This window comes from Branchiostoma lanceolatum, chromosome 13 (assembly GCF_035083965.1).
Source record: "Branchiostoma lanceolatum isolate klBraLanc5 chromosome 13, klBraLanc5.hap2, whole genome shotgun sequence".
NCBI lineage: Eukaryota > Metazoa > Chordata > Leptocardii > Amphioxiformes > Branchiostomatidae > Branchiostoma > Branchiostoma lanceolatum.
This window is the reverse complement of record NC_089734.1, coordinates 11293723-11318059: the sequence shown is the minus strand read 5'-3', so window position 1 is coordinate 11318059 and position 24337 is coordinate 11293723. Positions and strand designations below refer to the sequence as shown.

General features: G+C 41.1%; 2 protein-coding genes across 2 annotated transcripts; both read left to right on the top strand.

The window, feature by feature from the left end:
• The first annotated feature begins 713 nt into the window (after positions 1 to 713).
• LOC136447639 (peroxisomal carnitine O-octanoyltransferase-like) lies at positions 714 to 13047 on the top strand. Its single transcript, XM_066446679.1, has 17 exons — positions 714 to 963; positions 2281 to 2428; positions 2988 to 3112; positions 3623 to 3804; positions 4521 to 4651; positions 4942 to 5053; positions 5508 to 5601; positions 6179 to 6292; positions 7027 to 7128; positions 7647 to 7730; positions 8155 to 8262; positions 9625 to 9755; positions 10359 to 10482; positions 10689 to 10767; positions 11109 to 11202; positions 11443 to 11562; positions 12335 to 13047. The coding sequence occupies exons 1-17, from the start codon at positions 811 to 813 to the stop codon at positions 12447 to 12449; spliced, it is 2016 nt and encodes a 671-aa protein (XP_066302776.1). The 5' UTR covers positions 714 to 810; the 3' UTR covers positions 12450 to 13047.
• A 2759-nt stretch (positions 13048 to 15806) lies between these two features.
• On the top strand, positions 15807 to 23231 carry LOC136446976 (peroxisomal carnitine O-octanoyltransferase-like). The gene is made up of 16 exons (XM_066445636.1): positions 15807 to 16142; positions 16767 to 16914; positions 17226 to 17350; positions 17655 to 17836; positions 18244 to 18374; positions 18703 to 18814; positions 19195 to 19288; positions 19503 to 19616; positions 19901 to 20002; positions 20364 to 20447; positions 20741 to 20848; positions 21347 to 21477; positions 21811 to 22013; positions 22223 to 22316; positions 22554 to 22673; positions 22939 to 23231. Exons 1-16 carry the CDS (start codon positions 15990 to 15992, stop codon positions 23051 to 23053), a joined length of 2016 nt encoding a protein of 671 aa, XP_066301733.1. The 5' UTR covers positions 15807 to 15989; the 3' UTR covers positions 23054 to 23231.
• The last annotated feature ends 1106 nt before the right edge of the window (positions 23232 to 24337 follow it).

Genomic DNA, 24337 nt, shown 5'->3' with positions numbered 1-24337 from the left:
ATCCAAATCAATATATCGGTCACACAAACGTCTGTACGTCTGAATAAGCTATAACGTTAGAAGAGTACATTCAAGTGTGGCTATGGTAGCCGCCATACCTATGAATGGTAGTTTATCTTTGCTTTTAAACGCTTTACTATGCAGCTTTTGTTAGCCTGGGTGCCATCCTATTTCTACCGGGGCTCCTACACTCGCTACGAGGGTAGCGAGTGTAGGAGCCCCGGTAGAAATAGGATGGCACCCAGGCTAGCTTTTGTTGCATAGACACTTGTGATTAAGATGGTTATCAATCAGATCAAGCGCAAAGATGCACTTAAATATCTGTCTAAAAATAATAATTCCTTTATTGGGAGGTGTGCACAGGGGTTTCTAACTGCTAGTGTTTCCAGAAAAGTATATGCTTTATCTCAGGCACCATCAAACAATGAATAGTAGGTACTTTTAGACGACAATGCCTTAGGGATTTCCCAGTGTAAATAGGTTATATGAAACCGGTAGACGGTATTTTGACATCGTGGTATTCTAGAACCAGTGACCCACTTCGTGTGTGTATCTCACGGCAATCTGTTTTGACAAAGAGGAGAAACAAACTGGCCAGAATGTGTATAAAATCTGCATACACTAGCAAAATAGCTATTTGAGATAAAAAGCCACGGCCCCTCGAATTATAATAGACTGATCCTTTTTTGGGGGGGGGTCAACCGCAAATCATTGGTGTGTATCATGTTACAGTCGTACTAGTCCTATTTAGTGAAGTGACCTCGCCGGTACAGTACAGTTGGTAGTTGTCTATAGACACACGCCTTTAATATGTCCCTCACGAAGGTTTGCCACGAAATCAAATCCTGTGTGTGGTCCTGGGTAGAATATCTCGCCTCTTGTATTGGGGCCACCGAGACAGCCAGGCTGCTTCAACAGGCACGACTGTTTGCCACAACCGATGAAGAATTGCAACAAGTACAGGTCAGTATATCAGTGAATCTGATCGGGCACCGTGAGAAAAAAATAGAAGGGTTAGCTAGATTCGGCTGACAGCAAGTACACATAACGTGTGCAGTTGTTATGTGGTATTTCTGGCTGTCTAGATCAAAACAAAGGTCTAGAATAAGACATGGCCGTATCCCTCCCCCCTCCCTTTTTTCTGTCTCTGTCCTGTCAGTCTCTTCATGTCTACCTGCCCGGGGGCCCCTGAGGCCCCAACGACCTAGAGGTCGTAGGGACTAGGTAGGTAGGTACGTACTACTAGAATCTCTTCATGATGCAAGTAACGTTATTGCTCGGAAGGGGGCGTGGTTAAAAGTAATTACCGTAAGCTAAGATAAGGTATCATCACTTATCCTATAAGGCCGATATAGAACCTTTCCTGCTGTTTAATGTTTGCTCTGAAGGCTGGATGATCAAACATACAGTGGCTAGAAGAGGGAACTGACCCAGCTTGTGATATAGTTATTTACCCAGAAAGTCTGATTATGCAAAGTTATTAAGCTAACTGAATGCTTTATAGATGAAATTTTTTTGGTAAGAAGATGGGGTACTGTTTGCTTGTATCTAATTTTATGGTAGGGAGAAAATGGAGTGTTTGCATTGATTTTAGTTCACAGTTGAAACAATAAGAGTAGTCAGGCAGAAGACAGATTAAGCATTTTTGTGGTTTTAAGTTTGCAGTGAAGAGGTCACCTTGAAAAACGTGAACATTAGACCACAACAAAAAGTTCAACATTTACAGTATAGGAATAGTAATAATCAAATCTAGACTGCAAGGCTAGCTAATTAACATCGCTAACACTACCGGAAATCATTCAACTACCAAAGCTATTGTTAACGTTGCTTTAACTTCCGAAGTCGTGCCGGCAGTCTCCTAGGACTCTAATACGGCATATGCCTACATGGTAACAAGTTAAGTCTCGAGGGACCTGATAGGCTAGGCAGGTATTCAAGGTAAGTATCCATAGGAGAAACGAATAAAATCATCAGTTGGATCAAAGGTCTAAACAATATTTCAGCTATACCTCACACAAAGATATCAATCACCAGACAGAACAAGTTGGTTGCCCTGCAAATGATAAGATATAAAAATGGTGCAAATTCTGAGGTTAGAATCAGTTTTTTGCATCACTGGTGATATTGTTTTTAGACTAGACTTGAGCAGATGTTGGAAGGTTAGATGTTGACTGTCTGGGCCATCACAAGCAGTCAGTTGGGAAATGCGGTAGCCCCGAAAATTGACTTTCCTTTACAGCATCTACTTAGAGTTAATGTGTATCTGTCGTCTCTTCGCAGCTGAAGTGGTTACCGGGAAGTCTTCAAGAATGGCTGCTGAAGAAAGCGATCCAAGTGTTCGGAGAGCGAACCTGGAAGTACCAGGACTCCCTCCCACCTTTACCTGTTCCTCCTCTCAAGAACACGCTGGACAAGTATCTAGAGTCAGGTACACATTATAGTCAAACCTGTACAAATGAATGATTGAAGGAATGGATAAACAAATGAACAAACGAAAGAACCGACAAACGGACGGACGAGTATATATAAGCGGACAAACGAACAAGTGACCACCTCTACTTAAGGACCACCTCTGACCACCTCAGGCCAATCTTACTTTTTGAGGGACTCCTTAGCTCATTTCTCCCATATTAATTAACACAAGCATTAAGAATCCTACAGTGTCCACTCGTCCACATAGACCAGATTTTGTTGGTCCCTTGAGTGGTCTTCTTGGGCAGTTTTTTGCATTCCTTAGCCTACTTAAATCACAATCATCATCATGAATGATGTTTTACATTTGCTGTAAAACATGAAAGTTCAGATGAAGGTGCTTAAGTAAAGGATGAATGAAAACAACTCTACAGTAACTTTTATGTCTGCCGAAAAAATAATCGCAGCCATTTCTGGCCCCCCTGGCTGAAACCTGTGCTTGATCAATGATCATTGAGATCATGACAATTTTGGCAAAAGTAACTTTAATGCTAAGCGTTTCATTTTGCCCGCAGTCAAACCATTCACTACAGCGGAGGAATACAAGGAGACAGAGGCGATAGTGAGGGAGTTCGAAGGAGGGGTCGGCCAATTGCTGCATCAACAATTACTGGAGCGGGCAAAGGTCAACAGGAATTGGGTAGGTAGTGTGACGTTAGCATTGTTGAGACTCAATAGACCCTTCATCAGCCTTGGAAGGATCAAAACGATATTAGAGGATCTACATTTTGAAGTACAGTGTGATTAGATATTTATGAATGGTCAAAGTTGGAAGGCATTGTCTACTCTGTGGGTCGAACCCCTCAAAGCCTGCTTACACGTCGATTGCCTCTAAATCGAAAATTGCTCGAAATCCATCCTCGGGAAGACCTGTTTGAAAAGCCCTATTCATACATAAAATTATCAGAACTAGTTGTGACATGCACGGCACAAATTTCAAATGGTGGGAACGCCCTGAACTATGACGGACTTACATGTAACATTATTTGAAACAAGTGAGAACTTGACTTTCAGGATCTCTCAAACCAACTGTTTTTCAAAGTGGTGGCGGATTAAAGTTAATAGAGGTTAGGCTTTTGCACTTTTAGCTCCCCTTAAAGTTTAGTCTTTAGTCAAACCATGAAATAGATATCATTGTTTAATCCCACAGCTTGAAGACTGGTGGTTGGATGTGGTGTATCTGAGGTCTCGCCTCCCGTTACCGTTAAACTCCAATATCTCCGGGTCCATCCCGACGTTTGAACACATCTGGCCGCCGCAGGAAGGGAGCATCATGGACAGGCTTCCCCTGCACCTGTGGCAGGGGCTACAGATGTGGAAACTTCTCAGGAAGTAAGACTTCAAAGTTATTTACCTTTGATTAAGTTTGATACAAGCAAATGTAGCTCACCTCGAATTTTCAGTCACTCTTACCTCAACCTTCTTCAGGAGTGATGGTGATTCATTTACTCTGAGGGACATGTGACTCGAGTAATGAATCGTTATTGCCTGGCAAGCGATATTGGCCCCCATCTCTGTTGAGTGTCGGCTGGTGGGCTCTAATGTAGATGGCTTCCTTTATCCCCCTCACAAAGTAATCCAGTTAAATGTCCAATATTTGTGCTTTGATGAAATGACCCGGTGATTCTATGCTTATGTGCTGTGACACCTCCGACGAAACCGAGCTAGGACGCCTGTACCCAGAAAATCATTTTTACCCTCAGAGGGGACGCAAGCCGTCAGTGTCAGTATGATGGAGCCTGAAAGGCTAATCTCCAAGCAGATATGTCGGTGGCAATGACAGTATCCTAAGGGCAAAAGCAACTATTATTGGCCACCGTGGCACTGCTTTTGCCCTTTGGATGCTGTCATTGTCACCAATAGATCTGCTTGGAGATTGCCTCAGGCATCAAACGTCTGCATGAAAAAGATATTTATCAACAAGACTAGAAAGGCATCACTTGCAAGCAAATACTGTACATAATGTTTACCTTCACACATAAGATTTCACTATCACTTGAAGGAAATATTAAAGATACATTAAGACCTTTTACTTTTTTCCATTTCAGGGAACAGATACCTGTGGACAAAGCTGTGCGAACAGGACAGCCGTTCTGTATGGACCAATTTCGTAAAATGGTTTCAACTCACAGGATCCCCGGTGTGACCATGGACAAAATTGTCAGCCATTTCAGGACAGGTACTGTGTTGTTTGTTAGTTTGTTTGTTAGTTTGTTTGTTTGTTTGTATTGCATACCCAGAAAATAGTCTTATGGCGTAACACTCTAGGTTTGTACAGACAGTACAAGCTGGAGACAGATATCCCGACAGATTTATTTGATCACCTCACTCCGGGAAGGACCCCTACTTTTTTCAATAAGTGCGGTTGATTCAATACATTGTTGTCATAATTAGAAATCGTGATATATATTGTTAATGTAAACAAACTCTGTTAACTGAACATCGTTGTAACCTTTTCCCCATCCTTAGAAGCTGAAGGCGCAGCACCCACCCACATCACGGTGCTTTGCAAAGGTCGCGTGTTCAAGCTAGAGGTCATTGACCCAGAGGGCGAACCCTTGACCCCACCCGAACTGAAAAGGTACCTAGCACTGTAGTGGCATACCTTAATGCATGAATGATGATTCTATACTAAGTATTCCGTTATGCATTATCATTATTCATTGGATGTCAGATGATTATCAATAGAATTACAATTATTGATAAAGACATCTGTCAACTCTTCAATATGGGGGTGACCACAGCAGTAAAACCAATCAAGAAAACCAAGTTGTATGCATGTAAGAGAGCTTAGGTTATATACATTATGCATGTGATATATAGGAGTAAAGGAATATATCACCAGACACTAACTAGTTCTTTGTGGTTTACCAATGTGGCTTTATACAAAAAAGGTGAGTTTCTTTCTTTTTTTCACATGAAGGCTTCTAGATGATGTGACCAAACCATGTAAAAGCTAGAGCTTGGCAAAGTTAGGTCAACTAATCATATACATGTATGTTGTCAGTTAAACTTGTTATGTTTTCCTCTTCCAGACAACTGGACAGTGTGAAAGAACAATGTGAGAATGCTCCAGAGGGACCTCACATCTCCACAATGACAGCAGAAGACAGGACCAAATGGGCAATGGTATGTTTTGGGAGTGAAAACATCATAATACTTACCTGATATGCTCCTTAAGAATGTAGTTGATACAGTATTACATACAGAATTTGGGATGTCAGTGACACAACAAATATGTTTTCCAGCAAAATGCATTACTGTATTAGTAATTCTTGATTTGTTAATGGTAACGATATTCTAGTGACTTTCACTGTCTCTAGTCATCGGCTAAAATTTAGATATTTTGTAGACTAACATTTGAGACAGTGATGTTTGTTCCTACCATTAAGATGAATTGCCATGAACAACTCCCTTTCACCAAAACTACTAAAATTAATGGCCGCAACATTACATGGATTTACAGCACAGTAGAAGCTGCTTTTTTGCAAAGCCCTTTTGTCAGCGCAATTTTCCTGATAACCAATGGCTTTGACGATTACGAGGTGAAGCTCAAACTAAGGCTCAAACTGACCTGAGTGAAACTACGTGGTGGGGGTTATGGTTGTACAGGACATTATACAATACAAAGAATGCAAATATGAGGCGCTGTGCCTCTCCAAAAATCCCACAAATGTCACAAATCTCAATATTTGTTTCCTCCCAGGTTAGGGAGAAGATGATAGCGATGGACCCGGTCAACGCTGACAACCTGTCAACCATTGAACAGAGTATCGTTGTCCTGGCATTCGACGATGCCTTTCCGAAGAACCACGCCGAGGTGAGTTGTTGTTGTGCCTTTATTTGACCTTGAAAAGGTCAAATTTGGCATCATCATCATCTTGTCGAGCCAACATTCAGCAAAAGACTGATTGTCATGGAGGTTATTGTTGTGCCTATATTTAACTTTAAAATGGTCATATTTGACATCATCATCATCTTGATGAGCCAACATTCAGCACAAACAACTGCTGATGTCATAGAGGTTAATCAAATTGATACATCTTTGGCGTTGTAGTTGTTCCTGACATCATTATCATCTTGAGGAGCCAACATTCTGCCAAACAACTGCTTGTCAGGGAGGTCAAATTGATACATCTTTGACGTTGTTGTTGTGCCTTTATTTAACCTTGAAAAGGTCATATTCAGCTTATCTTGACGAGCCAACATTTGGCCAAACAACCATTTGTCATGGAGGTTAATCAAAGATAAGTCATACCTCTTTGGCATATTTCTTAGACTAGGAAGTGAGCTTATAGAAATCACCCATCTATCCAGATTTTGACGAAGATCTTGGTAATTCTTTTTGTGCAAAACTGTATGCATCTGCTAAAATGGTGAACAGTGATAGAACGCTATATGTCGCTTGTACAGGTTTTTAACTCCATGTATGCTGGAGCTCACTTCAACTTCATATTTTGTCCCATATTTGCCTACTAGTATTAGATCCCTTACTATTGAATCTGTTAAAACGTAATTTTACAACTTGTATCTATTCTAAATTGTCTGCTGCAGAATTTTTACGAGACCTTGGCGGGCAGTGCCCATAACCGATGGTTCGACCATATCAACACCATAGTGGCTTTCAAGAGTGGCCTACTCTGCGCAAACTACGAGGTAATGTTGTTTTGTTTTTATTCTAACATTAACGCCTAGATACAAGCCTACATTTTTCATAGTTGAAAGTATGCAACAATTGACTAAAACACGAATGGCATCAGAATATTCTTCCTGTTTTGTTAAGAGCTTGAAAATTTTACATCTGCAAAACTTTAACAGAAATTAACAAGATATTGAAAATCTATGGAAGTTTTTGTGCATTTCTTGTTTGATTCATTAATTGTGAATTTCTTGCAAACTCTGTGTATGCATCGTTCTGCCTACAACTTTGGACCCGGGCCTACCTAACCTTCCACTCTCACACTCATGCCATCCTTATAGATTTGAAACAGATTCAAGTTCACTGCCAGCTGCCAAACATCTGAAAATACTTAATTCAAACGCAGGTCAACCTTTGACCAACCTTGAACACACACCGAGGCAAACAAACAAACAAACAAACAAACAGACAGAAAACAATTCCTTAATTTTCATAGAGGTACAAACTTAGTAACCGTTTTCTCCTTCCATTGCAGCATTCCCCAGCAGATGCCATGGTTCACGTGTATGCTGGATACTTCATCAACTCCCAGCTGCAGCGGAGTGGATCATTATGGAAGGTGAGATTATATTGGCGTAACTTATATTGCTTCTGCATCATCTAGTGTAGGAACATCAGCTAACAAAATTCCACCAGGGTACATAATCCCGCCACCATGAAAGGATACGTCCAAACAGATCTCCAACCCAACGTCCCCCAGTGTAATGCAATCCTGTATATCTAAACTGTTCGTTCCAGGTGGGTGCTGCACTAAAGATCTTTCAAACACACTGTTTGTCAAAGCAGCAGATTTATGTAACCCGGCGGATTGATGCTAATGTAGGTTACTGTCTTTTTTTTTAATAGACTTAGAGAGTGGTTATTCTGTATCACATAAACCCATATGTAGTGTATGAATATTGAATATAACAGCAATGAAAATCAAAAGGGATGAGAATGTAGGACTTGTCCAAAGAACTTAGCCACACTGCTTTTTATTACAGGGAAGCGTTCCTGATCGGCTAGTCCCTCAGCCAGAAGAACTTGTTTTCACCATTGATGACGAGATACGAGCGGCAGTGGTGCAAGCTGAAAAAACATTCCACAAACAGGTAATTGTAGTTACAATGTTGGGGAAGTACTTTCAATACCAATACAAGAGAGGGTACAGAATAGTGGGGATGACGTTTCAATACCAAAGCTGGGATGGCCTTTCAGTACTAAGGCTGGGCAAGGTACAGGATAGCAGGGGGATGGGGAAGGCCTTTCGAGACCAAGGCTGGGGAGGGTAGAGGATAGTACTGGGTGGGGAGGGTCTTTCAGTACCAAGGCTGGGAAGAACACAGGATAGTACTTGGTGGGGAAGGTCTTTCAGTACTAAGGCTGGGGATGGGGAGGGTACAGGATAGTACTGGGTGGCGAAGGTCTTTCAGTACTAAGGCTGGGGAGGGTACAGGATAGTACTAGATGGGAGGAAGGTCCTTCAGCACTAAGGCTGGGGAGGGTACAGGATAGTACTGGGTGGGGATGGTCCTTCAGCACTAAGGCTGGGGAGGGTGCAGGATAGTACTAGATGGGAGGAAGGTCCTTCAGCACTAAGGCTGGGGAGGGTACAGGATAGTACTGGGTGGGGATGGTCCTTCAGCACTAAGGCTGGGGAGGGTGCAGGATAGTGCTGGGTGGGAAGGTCTTTCAGTACTAAGGCTGGGGAGGGTACAGGATAGTATTAGATGGGAGGAAGGTCCTTCAGCACTAAGGCTGGGGAGGGTACAGGATAGTACTAGATGGGAGGAAGGTCCTTCAGCACTAAGGCTGGGGAGGGTACAAGATAGTACAGGGTGGCGAAGGTCTTTCAGTACTAAGGCTGGGAAGGGTACAGGATAGTACTGGGTGAGGAAGGTCCTTCAGCACTAAGGCTGGGAAGGGTACAGGATAGTACTGGGTGGGGAAGGTCCTTCAGCACTAAGGCTGGGAAGGGTACAGCATAGTACAGGGTGGGGAAGGTCCTTCAGCACTAAGGCTGGGAAGGGTACAGGATAGTACAGGGTGGGGAAGGTCCTTCAGCACTAAGGCTGGGGAGGGTACAGGATAGTACTGGGTGGGGAAGACCTTTCAGTACTAAGGATGGGGAGGGTACAGGATAGTACTAGATGGGAGGAAGTCCTTCAGCACTTAGGCTGGTGAGGGTACAGGATAGTACTGGGTGGGGAAGGTCCTTCAGCACTAAGGCCAGAGAGGGTACAAGATAGTACAAGGTGGGGAAGGTCTTTCAGTACTAAGGCTGGGGATGGTACAGGATAGTACTGGGTGGAGAAGACCTTTAAGCACTTGTACAGTGTAGAGGAAGGTTTTTTAGTACCAAGGCTGGGAAAGGCACAGGAAACTGGGTTGTGTACTGTATTATGATGTATGTATCAGCAAAAAAGAGTGGACGTGAGTCCAAATAATGCTTACACTTGCACTGTTGTATACAGGCATCAGATTTTGAAGTCATCTGCCCCAACTTCACAGACTATGGGAAGAAGTTCATCCGTAGTTTCAAGCTCCACCCGGACTCCTACATGCAAACTGCACTGCAGCTGGCGTACTTCAAGCAACACGGAAAGTGTGTAAAATATTTCTCTCCCTAAATTTGTATTGGATTCCTGAAATCATGTGTTCATAGCAAAGTAACAATCACCTATGACTCAACTATGAGATCATTTTAGTCTTATCTGTAAGAATATATAACCTTTGCCTTTAAATCATCATTCAGTATTGTATAGAGCGATTTTATGTCACCTGAGGCTGGAAATGGAAAACCAAAATGACAGCAAATAGTTAATACTGTGAATGCAGAAATGTTCGCAGGCATTTAATTTCGCGGTAGAGAGAAAATGAAGTGTTTGCGCTAGTTTTGAGTTCGCATTTGAAACAATAGTAGTGCTACAGTCACACAATGGAACGGCTTTTTGCAGTGGTTTTAAGTTTGCGGTAAAGAGTTCACTGTGAGAAACGCGAACATAAAACCAATGTGAACATTTCTGCTGCTATTTACAGCATCTCCTGTCATTTTGGTATTCCATTTCAGTGAATTGTTGCAGCATATTTTAGCTTGTGTGCTTGAGATATGTTTCATTGAAAATTTTTTTGAAGGATACCAATATGGCAGACAATGATTTGAAGTTTGAGTGAAAGGTTGAATATGGTCTCTTTATCGTTATGTCAGACCAGCGCCGACGTACGAGACGGCGACCCTGCGGCAGTACTACCACGGTCGGACCGAGACTGTCCGGTCCTGCACCACGGAGGTGGTCAACTGGTGTAAGGCCATGCTGGACAACACAGTCCCGGTATGCTGTTCCTCATCACTGAATACTCATGTATTGCATATTGAATGTAGTCTGTTGCTTTAAGTAATGTTCTGAAATAGATGTATTTCTGTTCAAAATTTTAGTATTCTGTGCATACGTACCATCACAGAATTTTCTTTGGAAAGAAATATGACCATCTACATACTAGAAATCTAGAAAATCATTTTTGATTCTTCCCTTGCTAGGTTGAAGAGCAAAAGGAACTGATGATGGCGGCATTCAAGAAGCACATACAACTGATGGAGGAGGCGAAATGCATGCAAGGTAATTTAAAAAAGCAGCTCTGCTTTGTCTTGTAATCTGTTTCATAGTAATGAAGTGGGATATCTGCTGATGTACAGTTTAGATATACAGGAGTGCATTATACTGGGGGATGTTGGGTTAGAGATCTTTTTGGATGTATCTTTTCTGGGTGGCGGAATTATGTATCTTCTTAGTGGAATTATGTTAGTAGATGTTAAACTTTTTTTGTTAAATCATCTAGAAGCTCATCAAGATTTATCCAAAACACATTTTTCCACTAAGCTATCTAGATTGGTTTTGTACTGGTCAAAACATAGATGAACTGTGTTTCTATTGGATATGTTTACTCCTTGTCCATTTAGGGTTTGATCGTCACCTGTTTGGGCTACAAGTCCTGGCCATGGGTGCAGGGATTCCACTACCTTCCATCTTTGCTGATCCAGCGTACACAAAAAGGTACAGAGTCTTGCTGTGTTCACACATCCTAGCCTTTACCTGAGAAGTGCTCTTCTGATTTTAGCTCTTTGTTATATCTACCTCCAGTCCAAAGGTTTCCTTTTGAATTTCATTTATGTTACCCGATACATATGTGGGACCCCAAAACTGATAACCTACAGTTCTGTCAAGTCTGTACTTGTTCTCGTTTTGTCAAACACTTTTTGATTGATTGTTGATTATAAAATGTGATTTCTACAGTGGAGGTGGGGGAAACTTCGTCCTGTCCACCAGTCTAGGGGGGTACACCCCCTGTCCCGGGGCTGCAGCTCCCATGGTGCACCACGGTCACGGCATCTTTTACAACATCCAACCAGACAGGTTTGTCGTCTTTTCACATCTATCTTATAATACTGTAAATGCATTTAAGTTTGCATGGTTTTATTTCGTGCCAAGGCAAAAATGGAGCGTTCACGGTTGGTTTTAAGTTCACGGCAGCACCATAGTCACATACTGCTACAGTTTTGGACAAAAATGTTCGCAGTGGTTTAAAGTTTGCGGTGAAACGGTCGCCGCAAAAACCACGACCATAAAACCACCGCAATCATTTCTGCATTTACAGTACTGTAAATTGATTCAAGTTTGCGTTGATATAATTTTGTCGTAGGAAGAAGATTTAGTGTTTGCTATGATTTTAAGTTTGCAGTGATTTTAAGTTAGCGGTTTGAAAGGGGGGTAGGCAGACAGAAGACAGAACAAGCACATTAAACAAAACTTCATCATGTACATGAACAGTGACACTTGTATTCATGTATGGGAATTCTGGAGCTCATAATATCAATGATAGCTAAATATTTCCTACCTTTCTGTTGGGTAAGAATTTGTTTGCATAATCAGTTTTCCTGGAAGTAGCTATGCTGTATTCTAAGCCTGGTTATCAATGCTATCCTACAACATAGGAGCTCAGGCATTAACTCACTAGGATAGCTAAGTTTGTCCTTAGTATACTACAATAAGAGGGCAGGTGAAGAAAATTATGTTCGTCCCATTGTTGTTGTTGTTATTTGAAAATTACCTGAAATTTCAGATCACAGAATACCGACTCTTCAGGCTTCAAAAAATCATACGTTTTTGCATTTCTCCTTATTTGTAGGATAACCTACAGTGTGAGTGCCTGGAAGAGCTGTAAGGAGACCAGTGCTGAGGAGATGTCAGCCAGTATACAGCAGTCTCTCAGGGACATGCGCAAACTTCTCATGACGTCATAATGCACCCATCACTGAAAATACAACAATTCCAATTTCGTTTGAAGATTCATCTGTCTGACTGTTATGGACAGTCATAGTAATGAACGACACACTATTTCCATACACGAAGTAAAGTGCTTACCAACAACCTTTTGACCACTCCTTTGGTCCTTCTCAAGTTTTTTTGACCCAAAGCCAACGTCACTTGACCTGAGGGGAAGTGACATCAGCAACAGGTCAAAGGTGCTCGGCAGTCAAAGACTCAGTGAGAGCCCATCGACATTCCCCCAACAGAGACGGGGGCCGATACAGACTGCCGGGCACCTATTTATTACTATTATTCTAGCTGTACTGTATTTGTTTGGTTATAGTTGGTTGCTGCTTTTTCCCAGTTATTCAACATTCCTATATCAGTGTTTTAGTATTGATGTTATTTCGAAATATAGGCACAACTATAACCAGAATTATTTATGGTTAAATGTCATATATTCTGTAATATTTTATGATACATTTTCTTCCTGGATAACAGTTATGCCATGGCAACTTTTACAATGCAACTTTTACATCATGTTTTATGGTACTTGAAGGTTTCAGGGATTAATTAGTGCTTTTTGGTTGAGTTGTTACCTTCGCCGAGAAGGTTATGCAGAGGGTAGCGTTTGTGGGTGGGTTTGTGTGTAGTGGACCAGCTTAACTCAAGAATGCCTTGATGGATTGTCTTGGTATTTGGTATGTTGGTAGCTTATGATGAGACCTAAAAACGATCAGATTTTGGGCCACCTAGCGGCTTCTTATGGTACTGCAGCGGAACTTCCTGTTTTGATATCTCGTGTTCTGGACATGCTATGGAACTGATTTTTGAGTGGTAGATAGATCTTTGGACAGAGAGTAAGTGGTATGGGTTTGGGCCCCCTAGCGGCTTTTTTTGGAACTGCAGGAGCAGGTTTTGCGTCTGACTTTGAAAGGGAATAACTCAAGAAGGGCTTGATGGATGGTAATGATTTTTGGTAAGTAGATAGCTTGAGTGATGATGTACAAGATTAGATACTTTTTATGCAAATCAGTATCTAATTTGCATAATTAATGAGGAAAGTTTATACATCTGCCAAATTCCATCATAGGACTCTGAAACATGTGACATATGTAACTCAGGAAGAGAGAAATATCAATTGATATGAACTATGCAAATGAAGACCTCATTTGCATAAATAATGAGAAAATACTATAACAAGATGGCCTTTATGGATGGTCATGATTTTTGGTATGTAGATAGCTTGTGTGATGCTTAGTATGATTGGACGATAATTATGCAAAACAGATCATAATTTGCATAATTAATGAGGAAACTTTAAAAATCTGCTTTGTTCCATGATATGACTATTCAAATTGTGACTGAGGAAGAGAGGAATGTTGATAGATAGAAATATGCAAATGTGATATGAAATATGCTAATTTGCATACTTAATGAGTAACTTCTATAATTCCACACTTGTAAATGATGGCAATTTCATACATTTTCGTACTTTTTTTGTGGCACCGGGAAGTTATGTGAATGTGAACATCGTCGAATCAAATTATGCTAATAAGGGCCTCATTTGCATAATTGATGATAAATATTAGCATAACCTTCTTAGTTGAGCTCATCATTTGTTAAGCTCATACTTTGGACATATATTTTAATACAATCAACTGGTATGATTTATTATTGATGAGAAACACTCCTAATACGTCAGTCATAAAGGTTAAAATCATTTGGCGAAGGTATGAGGTCGTGGAACTCTAGTTTTGATTGGTTTTGTTGCTTGATGATTTTAACATCCATGGTCTCTCCATTATGTTTTTACTATGTCAACTTATACATATCAACCCTTGGGAGTAGGCACATGTATCGTTACAATGTACAAGAATTTCTTGGAGCTGATGATATCATTCTAGATCAGAAAGTTAGGCAACATGATTTTAGTTAGGCAAGAACAGCTGACTGTTCTACAGCTATTTCGAAATTAAAACTGTTAGCCTATACCAGTTAGAATAGAATTGTATATGAATGTATGCAATAAGGTGAGCCTAGTACTAGTAGTACAAACTGATTATATCATCATGATAGCAATAATAAAGGGTATCAAACTAAGACATTACTGGTAAAAAGAATGGTAGTGGATAATAAACGACTGCCTTCAGAAGTTATATATGAATATAAAAATGGTGAATTTCGTTGGAAATCACTGTAAGATCGTCCCTGCATACATAGCTATTTGCACTTATAACCAAGCAGATATGGAATGATATGGTAATGTTTACCCTCTAGTGACATATTGTCCTCAGTGCTTCTGCTCTACTTAGTTGTCTTGGGCAGAGCTCTATGTGATCCTGTCTCTATTGCTGCAACACTTCCTAATAGATGTATCGGAACAAGGCGTGAATATGTTAAATGTACATGTACACAACTGCAAGTAGACATTACTTAAATGGATTCAATACTTAAAATTGGAATCCTAATCCCCTACCTTTGGTATTGGGCAGTGCCCATCTCCATTACTATAGCCCTTGGCCCACACAGTTGTGCAAGCACTGCAGCAGGGGGCTAGTCCCACACCAAAATGTTTGTACTTTTCCAAAAGCATAGTTCCTTAAGTGACTGCCTTTACTGGATTTTAAACAAAAAAGTTTTAAAAAAAACAGTTATACCACACGCAATTGCACTCTCTGATTGCTTCAAATTAGTGACAGGTTGGTTCAGGTAATCAAGACACATGTCGCACAATTAAAGTGGATGTGCATGAATGTATGTGTTATTTGTGTGTGCGTTTGTTCAATGTATAGTGTTCTTTGTGTTGTGCCTTTCCTTCATGCGGAATACGTGACTGATAGCCACCACTATGCTCCTTAAAGACCTGGCTGGCAGTACAGCCACAGGGAAGTGTATACTGTAAATGCAGAAAAGTCCGCGGTGCTTAAGTGTTCGTGGTTTTCGCGATGAACTCTTTACTGCGAACTTAAAACCACCTCGAAAAGCTGTTCCATCGGTGACTTAAGCACTTCACCACCGCGAACACTCCATTTTCCTCCTACCGGGAAAATAAATCCATGCGAACATTTCTGCAGTTACAGTAGTCCCCATTCCCCCCAGCAATATGATTAGCTGTTGCCTTCTGTCCAGCCCAGCCACAGCTCCGATTATCATATTTAACTCAAGGGAATTCCATTTGAGACCAAACCCACGTGCACACCCTCGGGAGCCCAGAGAGGGTAGCTTTGCAGGGTTGCCAGGCCTGGCAGACAGCCCAGCCTTTTCCGGAAACCCTTCTCACTGACCTTTAAACAGGTCAATGACCTGTAAAACCATTTTTTCAAATTGAGAGTAGAGACCATCATGCCAAAGACCACATTGCACCGTACCATCCAGGGCTACATCCTGCAGCTAGGGTAGCCTGGTGGGGTAGCCAGGCCTGGCAGACAGCCCAGCCTTTTCCGTAAACCCTCTGACTGACCTTTGAACAGGTTAATGACCTGTAAAACGATTTGTCCCAGCAGTGACTTGACAAGAGAGTAGAGGCCACCATGTCGCTGACAACATTGTACCGTACCGTCAAGGACTACATTCTCCAGCTACTAGAGTATGTTGCTTCGTGCATGGGGGTTACAGAAGCCGTCAGGAAACTACAGCTGGTGCAACAGTTTGCGACCGACGACGACGATCTAAAACAGCTACAAGTCAGTGAAAGTCTAACGTTAATGGTTTAGTAGAACAAACGGGCGATTTTCAGTTCTTACGTCGTGCAGACTCCCTTTTTTAGCGTCCGTAAGAAATATACGTGTTGGGCTGTCGTCTACGATGTTGAAACCTGACCTATGACGCCTTGTGGCAACGTGCAAACTCTTGATTGAAATGTAGGATAAACAAACGAATGTTATCATCCGGATCAAAGGTCAAAACGCTTGTTTGAACAGAAAGTTACCTGATAGGCGTAGAGGAACATGTTGGTCGTTGGTTATGAGGCTTACTAGCTTACTAGCATCAAGCTAGTGATATGATTTTTATACTAGACTATTTTGGAAATGAACTAATACAGGGAGGACACTGGACACTGCAGCCTGATTAAATCGCGCTCTTAGCGGCCGGCCCGACTGTAACCGAGGTCATTAACCTCCGCCAGAGAGCTGGTGTAAACAGGCTATGGACACTGCATCATTCCTCCTTATTTCCAAGCAGATGTTGGGAGGAAAGAAATCGTGGAGGTCCTTGCCATCACAATAACAGTAATTTGTCATTTATAGAATGGGAGGTCTGAAAACACCCAAGATCTAGCTAGTTAAATTTTTTCAATCTCTTTGTAGCTAAAGTGGATACCGGGAAGTCTTCAAGAATGGCTGGTGAAGAAAGCGATCCAAGTGTTCGGAGAGCGAACCTGGAAGTACCAGGACTCCCTCCCACCTTTACCTGTTCCTCCTCTCAAGAACACGCTGGACAAGTATCTAGAGTCAGGTATTGTTGTCAATCTGGTATTGGGATAGATAAAGAAGAACAACTAAACAAAACAAGGCTGCTAGTAGCAGACCTAGAAACCGTTAATATAAAGTACATTGAGAACACAGTCATTTTATCTAGCTAAAATTCCAATTTACTTACACATTGTATACAGTGCTTGCGTGCTTGCTAATTCAAAAAGAAAACGACTATCGCAGAATTGACAGCATAATGGCAAAATAGGACTAAAGAGAGATATCTGGGCATACACTATAGTAAAGAACAATCATTAGTATAAAATGATAATGATAGTATTGTCCTTGCCTAAGTGAAACCGTTCGTTACGGCGGAGGAATACAAGGAGACCGAGGCGGCGGTGAGGGAGTTTGAAGAAGGGGTCGGCCAATCACTGCGTCAACAATTACTGGAGAGGGCAAAGGTCAACAGAAATTGGGTAGGTAGAAGACAGAATGTGACGTTTTCAAAGTGTTCGTTTTTTAAAAACTCCAGATTCAGTAACGTTAAACCCTTTTGTAGCCTCGAAGGAAGCAAATGATATTGAAGCTAATGGTAACGTTACGTAGGTGATAACTATAGAACAGTGAAAAGTTCCCTTTATGATTTATTCATAATTTAATTATTACATTAGTCAAACTCTAAAATTGAAGTTCATTGAAAATCGCCAACTGTCGACATCATTTCCTATCACGGTAAGATAAACAAACAAACAAAATGCATATCTCTTTTCTCTCCCACAGCTTGAAGACTGGTGGTTGGATGTGGTGTATCTGAGGTCTCGCCTCCCGTTACCATTAAACTCCAACATCTCCGGGTCCATCCCAACGTTTGAACACATCTGGCCGCCACAGGAGGAGAGCATCATGGACAGAGTTCCATTGTACCTGTGGTACTGGCTACAGATGTGGAAACTTCTCAGGAAGTAAGAGTGCATTTGTTTTGTCATTCAAAAGGGACGTTATTTCCGGTTTCAATTGGAGACTGGTTTCAGTTTCACTCCCCCAAGTCTAGCGACGGCCGTCTCTTCCAAGGGATTTTTCTCAGTTACTGTGTGGGGTGAAAGAATATCTCTTCAGCTACAAGGCTAACTGGGGAGGGTAAAAATCATTTGAAAAAAAAAATCGGCAAAAACGACTGATGTTGTCGATCAGATCGTAAAATTGCAACGTCATGTATTTTCAGAAGTGTTCGATAAGGCATCAACAATGATGAAGAAGATGAAAATATCTAAGTAGATTTCTGTAACCTTTTTTCGTAGACAATATTCACGATCACATTATTATCATTGGGGAACTAATAAAGGTATATATTACTTTTTTTCCATCCCAGGGAAAAGGTACCCGTAGACAAAGCGGTACGAACAGGCCAGCCGTTCTGTATGGACCAGTTTCGTAAAATGGTGTCAACTCACAGAATCCCTGGTGTGACCATGGACAAGATTGTCAGTAATTTTAGGACAGGTACTGTGTTGTTCCGTTTCTTGTATTAGAGTCTATAGATTGCTACATAAATTCTTCCAACGTTGTTGGCATCAGTAGAATTAATGATAAATGTAAACAAATGCTGTCAAAGCCACCCCCCCCCCCCCACTGGACTCGCGGCACGCTGGCGGCGTTGCTGTGACCGATCGAATTGACAAAGCACTCGAACGAATTTCATCGACAAAAAACGAATCTTTTTAAGCTTCTTGTGTTTAGTTGGTCAAACTTGTACGCCAGCGTGCCGCGGGTCCAGTGAGAGGGGGGGGGGCTTTACGAAACATTGTTGCAACCTTTTCTCCTTCCTTAGAAGCTGAAGGCGCAGCACCCACCCACATCACTGTGCTTTGCAAGGGTCGCGTGTTCAAGCTAGAGGTCATTGACCCAGAGGGCGAACCCTTGACCCCACCCGAGCTCAAAAGGTAACGAAGTAGCATTATTGAAGCATACCTTGAGGTATGATCGTTGATTTTATCTTCTAGTATTTCCTTACGCATTACCATTGTCATGTTAACTCACCGATGTGACCTCAGCAATAGACTAATCAAGTTCTATAGATGTAAGACAGCTATTTAACACTACATGCGAATGAACAAGATGTTCGTAGCAAAAAGGATACATTTTACGTTTGGTTTGTCATACATTTCTAGAGAAAAGTTTTCTTTGCTTCTTTTCTCCAATGAAGGATACTGGGCATTGTGAAAAAGTTGGTTGACGAAGTTATTACTATATCAGGTCTACTTATGATAGATGTTGTCGATAAAAAAGATAATAGTAAAGTGGTGTAATTTTTCTCTTCCAGACAACTGGACAGTGTGAAAGAACAATGTGAGAATGCTCCAGAGGGACCTCACATCTCCACAATGACAGCAGAAGACAGGACCAAATGGGCAATGGTATGGTTTGGGAGTCAATGCTTTATAGTTCTTAACATCTGGTTGGCTACTTAAAGATATTAATGATAGCTCTTGCATCAAATTTTCATCAAATTTGGAGTCTCATCCATACACTCTACTCTGACTTACAATACAAATTAACATGGACTTTCCGATGTCAATAACACCAAATGTCTTACGTATAATCTGACACAAATCTCAATTTTTTTCCCAGATTAGGGAGAAAATGATGGCAATGGACGCAGTTAATGCTCACAATCTAGCGATCATTGAACAGAGTATGCTTGTCCTGGCGTTTGACGATGCTTTCCCGAAAAACCATGGCGAGGTAAGTCATATATTTTGGCATAGAAGAGATCTTTTAAATCACTCTGTCTATTCTTTTCGTGCAAGAGATGTCTGCATGTGCCAAAAAGCACACCGTAGTAAACAACGGTGCAACACTGCCTGCCTCTTCTATAGATTTTAATCCGTTATGCTGGGGCTCACCTCAACTTCCTTTTTTTTTAAATCATTGTCTTGGCCCAAATTTTCCTACCAGATCTTTTACTTTTGCATCTGTTAAGATTTAATCTTCTACAACTTGTATCTATTCTATATTGTCTGCTGCAGAACTTATACGAGACCTTGGCGGGCAGTGCTCATAACCGATGGTTTGACCATATCAGCACCATGGTGGCTTTCAAGAGTGGCCTACTCTGTGCAAACTATGAGGTAATGTTTATTACCTGTATGTGTCTGTTTCCACATTGACACTTATCTATCAGAGTTTTTTTCATAGTACAGACTGTGCATCACTGGCCTAACCAAAGGTTAAACACAAAAATTTGATTCACTGTGTTGATCCAGATCTTGTCAAAGAAGGAAGAGAGGCAAAGTTAGAGGCACATTCTTTTCTGGAATTCTATTCCAAGTTTGATCAATAATATTTCTTTTCATAAAATAGATGTAGGTCACAGCTTCAAGTCCATAAGAATATTAATCCCTCCCTGTGGAAAATGAAAAAGAAAGAAAATAGTCCGTCTCTAGGCGACATGTATCAAAAATAGTTTTCTCCTTCTATTTGTCGTTGCAGCATTCCTCGGCCGAGGCCTTGGTTCATGGATACACTGGCTACTTTATAAGTTCCCAGCTGCAGCGGAATGGACCGAATTGGAAGGTACTTGTTTCAATACAAATCCTTAGTATATATAGGGAAAAGATGGCAGCATTGGCGTCTTGAATTCCATCAGAATTTTGTGCAAATATTATCATGGTACATTGCTGCTATGACATTTCATGTCTTTTTCTTTGCAGTCACTCAGACTTGGTATTTCATATCACATAAAGTCATATTTCTTTTCATTACTGTAATCTATAAATACTTAATATAGCAGTGAAGGAATTTGAAATAAAAGGGATGAGAATCTACGACTTGATTAAGGAACTTAGCCACACTGCTTTTCGTTCCAGGGAAGCGTTCCTGATCGGCTAGTCCCTCAGCCAGAAGAACTTGTTTTCACCATTGATGACGAGATACGAGATGCAGTGATACAAGCTGAAAAAACATTCCACAAACAGGTGCTAGTATTATGTCTTACCTGAACCGGGATAATGTTCAATACGGGTGTTCTGGACTGGTCGATATGCCCAGGCTTGGAAGTCGTATTGCACGGGCTTCCATCGGATTATTCAAACGCGCTTTGCGGGCGCCAGTTGCGCCGCTGTCGAAAATGCAAATACCAGATTCAGACACTGGAATTGAAGTTATTACAATTTTTTGCTCGAGGACACAAAATGCTCTTCAACCTCCGGCGCATTTTGCATTGAAATGTGTGCTTTTTCGTCATATAGATAAAATACAACACGTGTTGTATTTTGTATATGTGCTTGTACAGACCGGTACCGGTCCGGAACATCCTATCGAACATTATGTTGTTAGAGATGACCTTTCAGCAGTAGGGCTGGGGAAAGTACAGTGTGTAAAAGTGTTACGTGATGTACGTATCACGAACAAAATTTAGTCTAGAGTGTCAACATGATTCCAAATCATATCTATCATTGAAATGTTTGATACAGGCATCGGATTTTGAAGTCATCTGCCCCAGCTTCACAGACTATGGGAAGAAGTTCATCCGTAGTTTCAAGCTCCACCCGGACTCCTACATGCAAACTGCATTGCAGCTGGCATACTTCAGGATCCACGGAAAGTATGAAATACTTTTATAATCCCTTAAAATGTATCTAAAATGCTCTGTTCAAAGCACAGTGATAATCACATATGATGATTTAAGTGAACGCATTGTTAGCCATGTCTTTAAAGATATATGACATATTCCTTTATATCAGATCTGTAGTGTTGTAAAGAGCAAATGTATGTCATCTGTGTGTCCGCTATCAAATGGGTGTCTCCTTTGCATTTTAGTCAATTTTAGCAAACGTTTTATTCATTAAATGAATGAATGATTTAGCAAATAAGGGTGCCAAAATGGCACATAATGATATGAATGGATGAGTGAATATGCAATTTTCCGTTATGTCAGACCAGCTCCGATGTATGAGACGGCGACCCTGCGGCAGTACTACCACGGTCGGACCGAGACTGTCCGGTCATGCACCACGGAGGTGGTCAACTGGTGTAAGGTCATGGTGGACAACACAGTCCCGGTCGAAGAGAAGAAGGAACTGATGATGGCAGCGTTCCAGAAGCACATAAAACTGATGGAGGAAGCAAGATGCATGCTTGGTAATGCGTAACTAGCTCTGCTTGGTCTTGCAAATCATTTCAACGCAATGAAGTGTGTAAGATCTGTCTTACGTTCTTCTTTCAGTGTAAGAGGCTCAAAGATTTATGCAAACGTGATTATTTTTCCACTTGACTGTCCAGATTTGCTTTGTACTAGTCAACCCGTAGATCAAACTGTGTGTCTAGTTAACGTAGGCTTTTCCCTTTAGGGTTTGATCGTCACCTGTTTGGGCTACAAGTCCTGGCCATGGGTGCAGGGATTCCGCTGCCTTCAATATTTGCTGATCCAGCGTACACAAAAAGGTACAGGGTCTTGTAGTGTTGTTTTTCCACACATTTTATCCCCTTTGCTTGGTTTATAGTGCTTCTGATGTTTAGCTCTTTCTTTGACCAAGGGTTTGCTTTCTAAATAATAACTCATAGCGTACCCACATTTGACTCAAAGCCACATGGCTGATTTAACAAATATAATTCTTATCATGTGGGTATCTTTTATCATTTTCCCCCAGCTTTTAATGATAATAAATGTGATTTCTACAGTGGGGGTGGGGGAAACTTCGTCCTGTCCACCAGTCTAGGAGGGTACACCCCCTGTCCTGGGGCGGCTGCTCCCATGGTGCACCACGGTCACGGCATCTTCTACAACATCCTACCAGATAGGTTTGTCAAATTTCTGCGTAGGGTGAACTTAACGCGTTAACACTTGCATTCACGTAACTATGGAAATCGGGGAGCTGCTATCAAAGATTGCTAAACATTTTCTAGTTTTTTTAGTAAGTTCTGTTTTTCTGGATACAGTAATAACTCATTTGTCCTGACAATGTCGACTTGCCCCAAATTATATAGCGTGATAAAGAACAATATATGGTTACTTGTCAGGATTTAGATATACTTTTTTAAAAACTTAAGTTCTCCTTATTTGTAGGATAACCTACAGTGTGAGTGCCTGGAAGAGCTATAAGGAGACCAGTGCTGAGGAGATGTCAGCCAGTATACAGCAGTCTCTCAGGGACATGCGCAAACTTCTCATGACGTCATAAGGCACCATCACTGAAAATGCACCAATTCTAGACGCGCTTTCAAATTAGTTCTTATACTGCAATGAGGGAATCAAACTAAGGCAGTACCGGTAAGAAGAATGACACATGGTTATCATATAACTTATAGAAATATGAAAAAGAGAGAATTCATTAAAATCACAATAAGAATATCATTGCATAGCTAGCTATTTGTCTGACTCGTTCTTACAAACAAGCAGATATGGAATATTATACTTAATGTTTTTTACCCGCAAGTTACATATTGTCCTCACTGCTTCTACTCTTACTAGGGCCTCAGAGATAAAGCTCTATCTTATACTTTCTCTAGTGACTCAAATATTTTGGAACGATGGTTTTGGGAATGGTAAGTGCACACAACTGCAAGTGCACACTTCAAATTGATATATAGAAGATTTGTTTAGTTGCTTAAACTTTGAATCCTTTTCGTACATCATGGTGTATCGGGCAGTGCAAGCACTACAGCAGTCCAGATGGCTAGTCCCACATCGAAATGCTTGTGTTGGTCCAAAAGCATGGTCCCAAGCGACTCTCTAAATTGGATTAAAAGACTATGTAATTTAAAAACAGTGTATAACACACATAAGTGCACTCTACGTCAGTTAAGGTACGTTACAATTAATTATTATGATGTTATGGTGATTATGACTTAATATCCTTGGCTTTACATATGGGCGAATGCAAGAAATGAGTGATCCTACTATTGTCCTTTAGATACAAGATGTATACCTGGGGTTCGTCCGTCTTAATCATTAGATAACCCTAGGCCTACGCTATTCACAAATATGTTGTCACAACTGACGTGTGTGTATTTAATGATGAAACATCAACTCATGCTCTGCAAACAAACCGTTAGCTTAGTCTACCAGACTAACTATGCCAGCTATAGGGAGAATATTTGCCAGGGTAGTTTGGCCACCGTAGTGTTTCATTTGCAGTTACTTCGATGGGGAGATGTTAACTTTACCGTGGACTGACTATCCTGGCCAATTCTTCATTTTTTTTGCTGAATTTTACGATCCATTGCCCCCGTAGAAAGGCCTGGTGGAGGCTACCGTTAGCTAACCAAAACCTTTGACCTGTCTTATCTAATAGTATACAGTGTTGCCGATTCTTCTTCTGTTGACCTGGTTTGTTATCTGAGTCTCTGTAGTTTGTATGTCATTGATATGTATTCTGTTTTGTTTAGTCAATGATTGTGAAACAAATAAGTTCGATGTTTGAGTATTGGATCAAGCCTACATCAACGAGCACATGGCATGCAGG